The sequence below is a fragment of the Amblyomma americanum genome, chromosome 1 (assembly GCF_052857255.1).
Source record: "Amblyomma americanum isolate KBUSLIRL-KWMA chromosome 1, ASM5285725v1, whole genome shotgun sequence".
NCBI lineage: Eukaryota > Metazoa > Arthropoda > Arachnida > Ixodida > Ixodidae > Amblyomma > Amblyomma americanum.
The window spans coordinates 441366589-441379294 of NC_135497.1; the positions used below are offsets into that span (position 1 = coordinate 441366589).

The window sequence follows — 12706 nt, forward strand, 5'->3', positions numbered from 1 at the left end:
GGCTTTGGCAGAGAGGTCGGACGTGTTGGTCCGTTATAATGCGATGCTTGGCAATTCGCGTTTGTCGGACATTCGGCGATGTCGAAAAACACCCACTGTAGCTTCGAAGCAGATTGCGGATCGGGTCTTGTCTGTTCCGGGGCAGGGCTGGGTTGATGTCGAAAGTGGGTGAGTTTGTAGCAGCAGCAGCGGCCTTGCGCAGCAGGAGCAGCACCAGTCGTCGAAGATAACGAAGTCGAAGTGCGGTCGAATTGAGCGCGCTCCTCGTGCCGGTGTCACGTGCTTCTCGGCTCCACGCCGTTAGACGTTCTTGCATTCCAGCCATTAAAAGCAATCATTTTTCCTTCATCATGCCGGCCTCGTGCTGATGGGCGCAACAAACTGGTGACTCCGGACGTCTGGTCGATTACCCGCCTCACCATGGCCAACGCCGACGGCAACGCCTCCGCCATGCCCGGTGACGGACCCTCCAGTGCAGTCTCTGCGCAGTCCCTTCGCCTTCCACAGTTCTCGCCGGCCGATCCTCAACTTTGGCTCGCTCTAGTCAACAACCAGTTCACTGTTGGCCGCATCATCAGCCAGGCGCAGAAGTTTCATCACGTCGCTGCATCGCTACCACCTGAGATTGCCACCGAGGTCCGCGACATCCTCATAAATCCACCCGCCTCAGCCCCGTTTGACACGTTGGCTGCAGAGCTCATCAGGAGAGCAGCCGTTTCGGAACATCGCCGCCTGCAGCAGCTTATCTCCTCCGAAGAACTGGGGGACCGCAAACCAACACAGTTGCTGCGGCGGCTCCAGCAGCTCCTGGGCGACAAGGGTGCCACCTTCGACCAAGCCTTCCTGCGTGAGTTTTTCCTTCAGCTTTTGCCGTCGTCGGTCCGCCTGGTGCTTGTGCCCGCCCAGGGGTTGTCTTTGGAGAAGCTCGCTGAGCTGTCGGATTCCGTCATGGACGTTTCTTGCTCCACACTTTCTCTCGGCGCAGTGTCAATGCCTGCCACCCCGCCATCACCTCTTCCCTCCCACGTGGACCTTCAGAGCCTCCGTGACGACTTCCAAGCACAGTTCACACGCATCTCCGACCAAATCGCCACACTGTCGACCTCCCGCTCTCTTTTGCCTTCCCGTCGCCGGGCCTCATCTTCCCGACGTAGTGCTACCCCACCTCTTGAAGCCAGCACGTGCTGGTATCACCGCACCTTTGGTGAAGCAGCGCATCGGTGTACCCCTCCCTGTCGCTTCCAGGGAAACTTCCAACGACACCACTAGAGGCGGCAAGTGGTGTCATACCGGAAAACAGCCGCTTATTCTTCATTCGGCACCAGATCTCGGGCCTCCGTTTTCTTGTCAACACCGGAGCAGAGGCGAGCGTCCTCCCCTCAAGCGTTACATCCTCACCTTCTCACCGCACCGGCCAATCGCTACAAGCCGTCAACCTCACCCCCATCGCTACGTATTGCGAACGTGCTCTCACACTCAATTTGGGCTTCCGACATGTGTTTCGCTGGGTTTTCCTCGTCGCGGATGTACGTTGCCCCATCCTCGGAACTGATTTTCTGCGCCACTACAATCTGCTGGTCAACATGCATACCAAGTGTCTCGTGGACGGCACGACGAAACTCTCTGTTCAGGGCCTCCGTCTTCGCGAACCGCTTGCCAGTATACCCAGCCCACATCAGTCGGCCTACGAAACCCTTCTGGATGAATATCCATCTCTGCTTCGTCCTTCCAACTTCTTACTGCCCGTCAAACACCAGGTCCTGCATCACATTGTGACCACTGGCCCACCCACCCACGCTCGAGCCCGTCGCCTTGCTCCAGACCGTTTACAGATCGCCCGAAACGAGTTTGAACACATTCTGGAGCTCGGCATTTTCCGACCTTCATCTAGCTCACGGGCATCCCCTCTCCACATAGTACCGAAAAAATCCCCGGGGACTGGCGTCCCTGTGGTGATTACTGGAACCTCAACAACGCTACCGTTCCGGACCGTTATCCCCTACCTCACGCCGCGCTGCATGGCGCTACAATTTTCTCTAAAATCTATCTCGTCAAGGCCTACCACCAAATCTCTGTTGAACCATCGGACGTACCAGAAACTGCAATCATCACACCATTCGGCCTCTTTGAATACCTCCGCACGCCATTTGGCCTCCGTATCTCTGGCCAGACATTTCAACGCTTCGTCGACACGGTTACAAGGGGTCTACCTTTCTGCATGCCTACATCGCTGACCTCTTCGTTTCCAGCCTCTATACGGAGCAGCACTTACACCTTCTGCAGCTTTTTCAACGTCTCTCTGATTACGGCCTCATCATCAACAGAGCAAAATGTGAATTCGGCAAGTCGGAGCTCGACTTCCTTGGCCACCGTGTCAACAGCTCTGGCATCCGGCCTCTTCCATCAAAAGTCCAGGTCATTCAACACTTTCCTCAATCTGCCTCAATCCGCAAGCTCCGTGAATTTCTCGGCCTTATTAATTTTTATCACCGTTTCATCCCTCACTGTGCGGCATTCCTCAAACCACTGACGGACATGCTTCAAGGCAAGAAAACAAACTCCGCACAACTGACATGGTCTTCAGCTGCTCTGGATTCTTTCCAGGCCGCCAAACCAAAGCTATCCGACCTCGCTCTCCTTGCCCATCCACGCCCTGATGCACCCCTCCGCCTTATGACCGACGCCTCCGACTCCGGCGTTGGAGCCGTGCTCCACCAGCTCGTGGATGGTTCTTGAAGCCCTCTATGTTTTTTCTACCGCAAGTTTTCTGCTGCCGAAAGCCGCTACAGTACTTTTGGCCGTGAACTCCTTGCCATGTACATGTCCGTGCGACATTTCAAGCACCTCCTAGAAGGTCGGCAATTCCACATCGTCACCGATCACAAACCACTTATTTTTGCCATCAAATCAAGGAGCTTTAAATTCTCGGCCGGCGAAATTCGTCGCCTTTCGTGCGTGGCAGAATTCACGACAGACATCAGACATGTGCATGCTCTTGACAATGCCCCGGCGGATGCTCTGTCACATGTTACTGCTTCCGTCGTCTCTGCTGCTGCTCTACCAGTAAACCTCGACTTTGGCGCCCTCGCACAAGCGCAGCAACATGACTCGGGAGTTATGAACCTTTGTAAGAACCCTCGTTTACTGGTTCTCCGTGAAATTCTCCTCCCTTCGTGGCCCATCGCCATCATCTGTGACACTTCGACCAGCACGCCGCGCCCTTTGGTGCTCTCTGCCTTTCGTTGTCTTGTCTTCGACACCCTCCACCGCCTGTCCCATCCCGGAATTCGCGCCACGTAGCATCTTCTCACAAAACGTTACGTCTGGCCCGGCATCAACAAGAACGTGCGCGCCTGGGCACGTGCCTGCCTGGCTTGCCAGCAGTCTAAAACCCATCGACACACGACCTCTCCCTTCGGCTCGTTCCATCCGTCGTCAGCCCGTTTTGACAACGTCCACATCGATATCCTGGGTCCCTGGCCACCTTCCGCTGGACAATCAGATCTTCTTACTTGCATCGATCGGTTCACTCGCTGGCCCGAAGCGTTCCCTCTGCCTGACGCCACCAGTGACACCATCGCCAGAACCTTCGTCGCCGGTTGGGTTTCCCGGTACGGGGTTCCCTCGACCATCACCACTGACCGTGGCGCCCAGATTGAATCTTCACTTTTTCATAACCTTATGATTTTACTTGCAACTTACCGAATTAGAACTACTGCTTACAACCCCATCGCCAATGGTATGATCGAACGCTTCCATCGTTCGCAAGAAACATCCCTCAAAGCCCAACTCGACACCACCCACTGGACTGCCTCCCTACCTCTGGTTATGCTCAGCCTCTGTGCTACACTGAAACAAGATCTTCATTGCACTCCGGCATAACTTGTTTTCCGCTCTCCCTGCATCTTCTCGGTGAATTTTTCGAATCTTTCGATTCGCCTACAAGCTCCGACCCTACCGATTACGTGACGCAGCTTCGCAATTTTTTCCGCCATCTCAGAGCACCGCATCTCCGACGCCAGTCCCGGTCATCTTCCCATGTTTCATCCGAACTAGCGACTTGCACGCACGTCTTTGTTCGCCAAGACTCTGTCCACAAGCCGCTTCAGCGCCCCTACGACGGTCCCTTCTGTGTCCTCGAGAGAACACCCAAGTTTTTCGTCGTCGATATTCATGGGCGCGATGACACCATTTCAATCTACCGCTTGAAGCCAGCCTTCACAGGACGCCCCGCCCACTGGACCTTAATGTGTGCTTTCTCTGCCCCAACCGGCCGGCTGCCCTCCTCCGCCATCTTTCCCTGCCACTCCCCAGAACCTGAAAGTATCGTTCCGGCTCCCAGCTTCGCCGGACTCCTTCACTAGCGGGGGGGCTCCTGTAGCAGCAGCAGCGGCCTTGCGCAGCAGGAGCAGCACCAGTCGTCGAAGATAACGACGTCGAAGTGCGGTCGAATTGAGCTATCTCCTCGTGCCGGTGTCTCGTGCATCTCGGCTCCACACCACTGGACGTTCTAGCATTCCAGCCATTAAAAACAATGATTTTTCCTTAATCATGCCGGCCTCATGCCGATGGGCGCAACAAGTTCTCTTGGTCAGGCGAATCGTCTGCGGAGGGGTCGGAGAGGCGGAAGCAGTCACGTACGTCGGATATTTCGTCGAAGAAAGCAATCGTCGTTCCTATGTTAATGTGCCGGTATTCTTCGCTGCAGTTAGTCAGCAGTACTTCGGCCTGGCCATTGCGGAAATGTGCGATGCTGATTCCTCGGTCTGGAAGCAACTGCATGTTCCCCTCGAATATGGCTTCAGCGTTAATGGCTTTCGTGGCGCCTACGGTCATGATAACGCTTCAACGGGGTGGGACGCTCAGTTCTTCCTCCAGGACACTCAGGGCAACGTGATTTTTCTTAGTTTTCATATAAGCGATGGTTCGTCTGTCGAAAGCGTGATCAGCTTGGAACGCAGGTCGAGGATGGCCTGATGCTCATTAAGGAAATCCATACCCAATATCACTTCGCGGGATCATTTCGGTAGCACAACAAAGATCGCAGGATAGGTATGTCCTTTGACAGTCACTGGCGCTCTGCATCGTCTTGATGCCGTAATGAGGTGGCCACCGGCGGTGCAAATTTGTGGGCCGTCCGAAGCCGTTGTGACTTTTCTCTGATGCGCAGCGAATGTTCCAATCATCACCGAGTAATCGGCTCCTGTGTCGACTAGCGCAGTAACTTTCCAGCCATCGATAGTCGCTTATAAGTCGAAGGTCCTGGCTCTTGCATTGCATGTCGCTCTCGGCTTCGGGTCATGGCCTTGTCGCGTATGCGAGTCGTGGGTGGGGCGTGTGGTCGAAGCTTTTCTGGGTGGCGGCGCCGTTTTGAAGGCAGTTTGCGTCGTGGTCGGGGTTGCCATTGTGTGCGGCGTCGGTGCAGCGAGTGTCGGTTCTTCATGCGGCGTCGCCGGTGCAGCGTCTTCATGGGGCGTGGTCGGTGGAGGATCTTCGGCGTTTCGCTCGTAAGCAACCTCACCTCCAGAGGTTGCTGTCTTTAGTTTCTCCTACGGGGGCTGGGAGACCTTCCTCGCACCGCGGCTAGGTAGTTACAGCGTGGCAACGCAACGCGCGAGGTTGACGGCGATGGTGAGCACGAAAGGTGGGTCGGTGTGTGCTCCTCTCGACGCAGGTACTCGTCGATTTCCTGCGGACGTTGGCAGAAGCGTGGTCGTGGAGCGTTGACGGCAAATCCTCAAAACCGATACGCCGGTACGGGCAGTGACGAAGAATATGGCCGGCCTCGCCGCAATGGAAGCACAACGGCCGGTTGTCGGAAATCCTTCAGGTGTCGCATTTCTTGGGGCTTGAGCGTCGATTGTAGGCTGGGCGGGCGGGGGCAGGGAGATGGCCTTCAGAACACGTTTTTCATGTCGGACAGGATGCAGGGGTTGTCGTTGAGGCTCAGGAGTCCTTACTGCAGCGACGTAGGTCATGGCCTGGGGTTTTGTGGCCGTCGGGGTGCCAAGTGCCTATTGCACTTCTTCCCGTACCACATTCATCACAGTCGATGCTTGTGGCTCTGGGGACGATGGCTGTAATCGGCGTAGCTCCTCTCTCGCAGATAACTTCCCGCAAGCTGTCGCTGGTTGTGGCCGTCGTGTCCGAACGAATTGCACAGGCAGAGGAAGGGCAATTGTACTGTCGAGTCTCCGCAAGGGGGCGTCTGCAGCTTGCAGGCATAGGTGAGGGGTGACAGCACGGGTTCCCGAGCATCCGCAGGGGGATGATGGTGAACGGTGCATCACCATGGACCCGAGCACCCGCGCCTCGCCTTGGGTGGCATCGCCGTGTCCGGAGAAAAAGGGATCCTTGTGGTTGAGCCGATGCCGAGCGTTTGGACCTTTAAGGCCCCTCGGCGGAGGCAACACACCACTTTGGCCCCAGCTTCCTGTAGACGGCACCGCCGGCCTAACCTGACCGAGGAAATCAGCAGCCGCCTTTTCCTGTCCTCCTCTCCATCTTTTACTTTGCTATCGGTTTTCTCACAACTCTCCTGTCTCCTCCTCTCAGTTTTTTCTTACATATTTCATAGGCTGCAAGGGTTAACTTTGTGTGGCGTAACTATCCTCAGTTGCCGAAGTTTTGTTATAGCAGTGGTGTACAGCTGGCGTGGGCAGGAGTTACAAGTTCCTGTCCCGTCCCCTTGCTGGGCTCCATGGTGGGTGGCTGGCACCATGGCCGAAGAACACATTTTTGATGGCTACCTCTCCACTATCAAATGATCGTCCTCTGAAAAGAGGGCGGACCGATGTCACCTCTCAGTTTTTCAGCAAAAGAAAACTGCCTTTCTTAAGTACCACATCGTTCATAGCGAACAAAAAGAAAAGCCAGCCAGACATATCCCCGTTTCTAGTACCCAAAGTTCTCACAAATTCCCAGGGCCCCAAGTATAAAGTGACAAATCTAACTTGTGACCTTTTGCACGAACTGTTCGATATCACTCACATTTCAAAGCTGGCAAGCATCAAAACTTTTGGTGATATCCCTGTCTCCGTGACTCCACAAAGGTCTCTTAACACAGTGCGCGGTGTCATTTCTGACAATGACTTCTTGCAACTAACCGAAGAAGAAATGCTCGAAGGATTGTCATATCAGAATGTGACCAATGTACACAGAGTCAAAATCCGTAAAGAAGACAAGGAAATTCCGACAAAGCACCTGGTTCTGACCTTCGCCTCCTGCACCTTGCCCGAATCAATCGAGGTAGGATATGCAAAAATCCCTGTCAGTCCATATATACCTAACCCTCGACGCTGCTCCAAATGCCAGAGTTTTCGCCACGGCTCCCAAAGCTGCCGCGGCCGCGATACCTGCGCCAAATGTGCCTCCAATGATCATCAATCAAACGACTGCGATGCTGCGCCGTGCTGTGCAAACTGCGAAGGCAACCACGCCGCTTATTCAAGGTCGTGCCCTGTATAGAAAAATGAAAAGGAAATAATTACCGTAATGACCAAAAAAATATAACATTTAAAGAGGCAAGACAGCGTTACGCAACGACTCAGGGCACATTCCTTTTCACTGCACGTACAAACTTCGCCAATGTGGTGCATGGGCGCGGGGCACCACAGCGGCCTTCGGCACCTGGCCAGCTCACGCCTGGTGAGGCTAAGGCAGAGCCATCCGCGCCCCGGGCAGATGCAGCGAAAGCTGCTATGCCACCCCCGAAAAAGGACCCGCCGGCCACCAAGTCGGCAGCGCGCAAGGCTTCCCGTTCGGGAAAAGCCCACAACCTCCCTGCCCGGGGGCTCCCCGCGGAACTCCAACGCCTCCAGTGAGGCGATGGACACCAGTCAGAGCTTACCTCCGCCGTTGCGGAGGAGGAACTCTCTTGACCGCAGAAAATAAAAAAACATTAATAACAGGCCCTCAGCAAGGAGGGACCTAAGGTTTCAATACAGTTTCCCCCCCCCCTTAAAAAAAATCATCATGGCGTTTTTTATCCACTGGAACTGCCGTGGAATTATAAATAACTATAGTGACGCAACTGATATCTTGAATTCCCTATCTCTTGTAGCACTGTGTCTGCAGGAGACCAACTTGGGACCTTCTCATGAAGTATTTTTAAAAAGTATAAAGTCTTTCGCCGTGACCGTGAGCAAGCAAATAGGCTCTCTGGAGGCGTTGCTGTTGTAGTTCAGAGAGGCGTTGCAACCCATGAAATAAAGCTCCAGACAAATTATGAAGCCGTTGCAGTCACCGTCCTAAGCTTTAAAACAATTACCGTATGCTCTATATATCTTCCCCCACATCTCACTGCTGCACAAAAAGGTCTAGAGGAGCTTTTTAGGCTATCAGAGACGTATCTGGTAGTCTGGGATTTTAATGCACACTCCTCGTTTTGGAGGAGTGAATAGACCGACACTAGAGGTCGGATTTTAGAAGATGTTATTCTGTGCAACAATGTCTGCTTTCTCAATACAGGCAAACCCACATATTTCTCTTCATCCTCAGGCAAGATGAGTTGCATAGACCTGTCTTTTGGCTCTCCATCCGTTTTTACCGATATTAAGTGGGATATTTTTGATAACCCGTACAGAAGTTTTCGTTTGGTTTATGGGAAATTTAACGTCCCAAAGCGACTCAGGCTATGAGTTACGCCGTAGTGAAGGGCTCCGGAAATTTCGACCACCTGGGGTTCTTTTACGTGCACTGACATCGCACAGCACACGGGCCTCTAGATTTTCGCCTCCATCGAAATTCGACCGCCGCGGCCGGGATCGAACCCGCGTCTTTCGGGCCGGCAGCCGAGCGCCATAACCACTCAGCCACCGCGGCGGCTCCGTGCGAAAGTGATCACTTTCCAGTGGTAATTAACTGTGCATCACCACCACCAATAATCCCAACAAAACCACGCCGTTGGAAGCTGAACTTAGCGGACTGGCCACTATTTTAAGAAAAGGCCTGTCTGGATAAAAAAAATTTCTGATAATCTTAGCGTTGACGAACTAAATTAAAATTTTACATGTATCATTGCGGCTGCACGTCTAGCCATTCCTCAATTGCCAGGAGTTTTACTGCAAAATATTAAGCTCTGGTACACACAACAGTGCAGAGAAGCAAAAAAGAAACAAAACAAATCCTGGGGGAATTTCCGAAGGTACCCTACACACGACAACCTCATGAATATTTAAAAGGCAAGAGCAAAAGCACGGTACTTACATCGCAATGCTGAGAAAACTTCATGTAAAAACTATGCGTCGTCCACAAATAGTTCAGTTACATCGAAACAAATGTGGGAGCAATTCCCCTAACTTATGGCAGCTTTACTCCTTTCAGAATTCCTTGCCTAACAGCTCCGGATACACACACAAGCATTAGCGAACAGACCGACAAACTAGAGGAACACTTCGCCAGAATTTCTAGCTCCTCACATTACACTCAATCATTTTTAAAGCACAAGAACAGAACTGAAAAACAACGACTGCCAACAAATGTGAGTGCGAATGAACGATACACTAAATTAATTACACTTCAAGAAATCCGTACAGTACTTTCGGCCGGCAAACAGACATCACCAGGCCCCTATGAAATCCATTATGAAATGCTTGCTCACCTCTCCGAAGATTCTGTAGAAGCTCTTCTAAAATTCTTCAATAAAATAAGGCAGTCCGGAAAAATCCCAGAGGCGTGGAAAAACGCCGTGGTTGTTCAAATCCTGAAATCTAGAAAACCGCCAACTTCGGCTGGCAGTTACAGGCCAATAGCACTTACGAGTTGTCTTGCTAAAAGTTTTAAAAGTGTGCTAAATATTACGCTAATGTTCATCCTTAAATCGCGAAAACTTCTTGATATCTACCAATGCGGCTTTAAAAAAGCATGCTGTACAAATGACCATCTCGTCCGTCTTGAAAACACAGTCTGTGAAGCATTCATACACAAACAGCACTGTCTAGCAGTATTTTTGACCTTAAAAAAGCTTATGATACCACCTGGAGGTGTGGGATTCTTCATGACCTCACGGATTTAGGCATCCGTGGCATGATGCTGAACTGTTAAAAGACTTTCTTTCTGACCGTTCCTTTCGTGTACGTCTAGGCTGCACGCCATCGAAAAAATTCATCCAAGAAAACGGCGTACCGCAGGGGTGTATTCTAAGTACCACACTCTTTATTATAAAAATGAACTTCATATCGCAAATAATTCCAAAGACCATCATGTATTCCGTATATGTTGCCGATCTTCATATTTCATGCACATCTTCCAGCTTATCAACATGCGAAAGACAGATACAACTTACAATGAACAAACTAGCAACTTGGGCAGACCGAAATGGATTTAAATTCTCTCCATAAAAAACGGTTTCTATACTTTTCTCACCGAAAAGAGGCATGCAGTTTGATCCCAAACTGCACTTGAATGAAAATGTTCTACGGGTAAAACAGGAGCATAACTTCCTAGGCATAACTTTTGACCGAAAGCTCACATTCTTACCCCACTTAAACACCCTCAAAAAGAAAGCTTCTCGATCTCTAAATATACTGAAGGTACTCTCGAGGAAACATGGGGGTCCGACAGGTTATGCCTTTTAAAGATCTAACGCTCCATAGTACGGTCTGCTTTGGACTATGGATGCATTGTGTATGGGTCTGTAAGACCATCATACCTCACAAAACTGGATCCCGTGCATAACCTGGGCCTTCGTATATCAACTGGTGCATACAGAACATCCCCCATAAATAGTCTATATGTAGAAACAAATGAACCATCTCTTGCAAACAGAAGAGCAATGCTTACCTGTGCATATGTACTAAAAATAAGATCCTTACCAAAATACCTTTGTTAACCCATAGTTACCAAGTGCACATCTATAATACTGTTCAATTATAAACCACAATCGATCAAACCTTTGTTACTACGCTTTGGAGATGCATGTCATGAACTCGGAGTACTAGATGCTCTAACAAAAATTCCCCCAGGCACGATCTATTGCCACCACGGTACTGTCTTCCCGCTGCTTGCGACTTCACGCTTACAGAGTTTCGTAAAAAACAAACACTACATGAACATCTACTACAAGAATACTTGGCTTTGAAAGAGAAATATGAAAGCTACATGGAGTTTTACACAGATGGCTCTAAAACAGCAATGCACGTTGGAAGTGCCGTAGTACAGGGGAAATGGGAAAAAAAGTAAGATTGCCAAAATATGTATCAATCTTTACTGCCGAATGTTACGCAATGTGTATGGCTGTGGGCAAAATAGTACATGACAACATCGAAAAGAGTATAATATACACAGATTCCCTCAGCGTATTCACAGCGCTGCAGTCAATAAATGCAGTTGAACCCTCAGTAGGCCACATCATACACAGCACAGAAAACGTCGCAACACAAGGACATATTGTAAGATTCTGCTGTGTCGCGAGCCACGTCGGCATAGAAGGTAATGAGAGAACAGACTAAACAGCAATAAAAGCTTAAAATGGTGAAATCAAAAATGTGAACATACCTTTTAATAACTGCATGAATTTCATACATAACAATTACAGAACAAATGGCAGAAAGAGTGGGATAATGAACTGAACAACGAACTACACTTCATAAAGCCCACCATGGGGGAATGGAAGTAAGGCAGACACCAGGAACGTTTCACTGAAGTAACCTTATGTCGCCTTCGCATAGGACACACACACTTGACACACAACTACTTACTTACAAAAGAAGCCAAACCAGTTTCTGAAAGATGCGGCGACGAGCTCGCACTGAATCATATTTTATTTACATGTTCAAACCTATAAAAGCTAAGAAAGAGGTATTTTAGTCAAATTCATAATCAATGCATTCAATTTCATCCAGCACTACTGTTGAGTGACAATGCAATTGTTGACATTTCTTATGTTTTTAACTTTTTACGAGAGGCTGGCTGTCTTAATAAACTATGAACGCCTCACTTTTCTTCGATACATCTCAGCCACTTTCTCACTCCTGCGAAGCAGGCTAAGGCGTCTATTTCATAGCCTAAGGACCCCGACATCCTTGCCCTACAAATGATGGCCGCTGAGGTTGCCTGACCTTCTTTAAAGCTTTTACCATTAGCCATTTTAAAAAAAAATATTTATGCCCTTTACCTTCACTACGTGATGTGAAATAAAATTTCAGCTCCTGCACACCACCGGTTATTGTTTGTATAAAAGCCAGCACAAGAAAAATTTTCAATACCTTGTGTATGGCGCATGATGGCCTTAGCTGCCTATGTGCTATAAAAGCCAACACAAACAAACAAACTGCCGAGCTCGGACGTCGAGGGTCTTCTCAATCGTGCAGGCTTCTTGCATGAATTCCTCGACTGTTTTTGGCGGCTGGCGGACGAGGCTGCCAAAGAGTTGTTCTTTTACGCCGCGCATTAAAAACTGAACTTTCTTTTCCTCGGTCATCTCGGCGTCGGCGCGGCGAAATAGGCGCTTCATCTCCCCGACGCAACCGCGGACGGGCTCATTCGGAAGCTGGATCCTGGACTCGAGGAGTCGTTCGGCTGTTTCTTTCCTCACGAAACTGATGAATACCTTCAATAGTTCTTTCTTGAATAGCTCCCATGCCGTAAGGGACGACTCGTATTTTTCGTACCACGTGCGTGCGGAGCCATCCAATGAGAAAAACACGTGTCCAATTTTGGCCGCATCATCTCACTTGTTGAATGACGCCACGCGCTCAAATTTGTG

General features: G+C 50.4%; 1 protein-coding gene across 1 annotated transcript; it reads left to right on the forward strand.

Moving 5' to 3' along the window:
* The first annotated feature begins 420 nt into the window (after positions 1 to 420).
* On the forward strand, positions 421 to 1269 carry LOC144125391 (uncharacterized). Its single transcript, XM_077658744.1, has one exon. It carries the CDS (start codon positions 421 to 423, stop codon positions 1267 to 1269), a length of 849 nt encoding a protein of 282 aa, XP_077514870.1.
* Positions 1270 to 12706: the final 11437 nt, after the last annotated feature.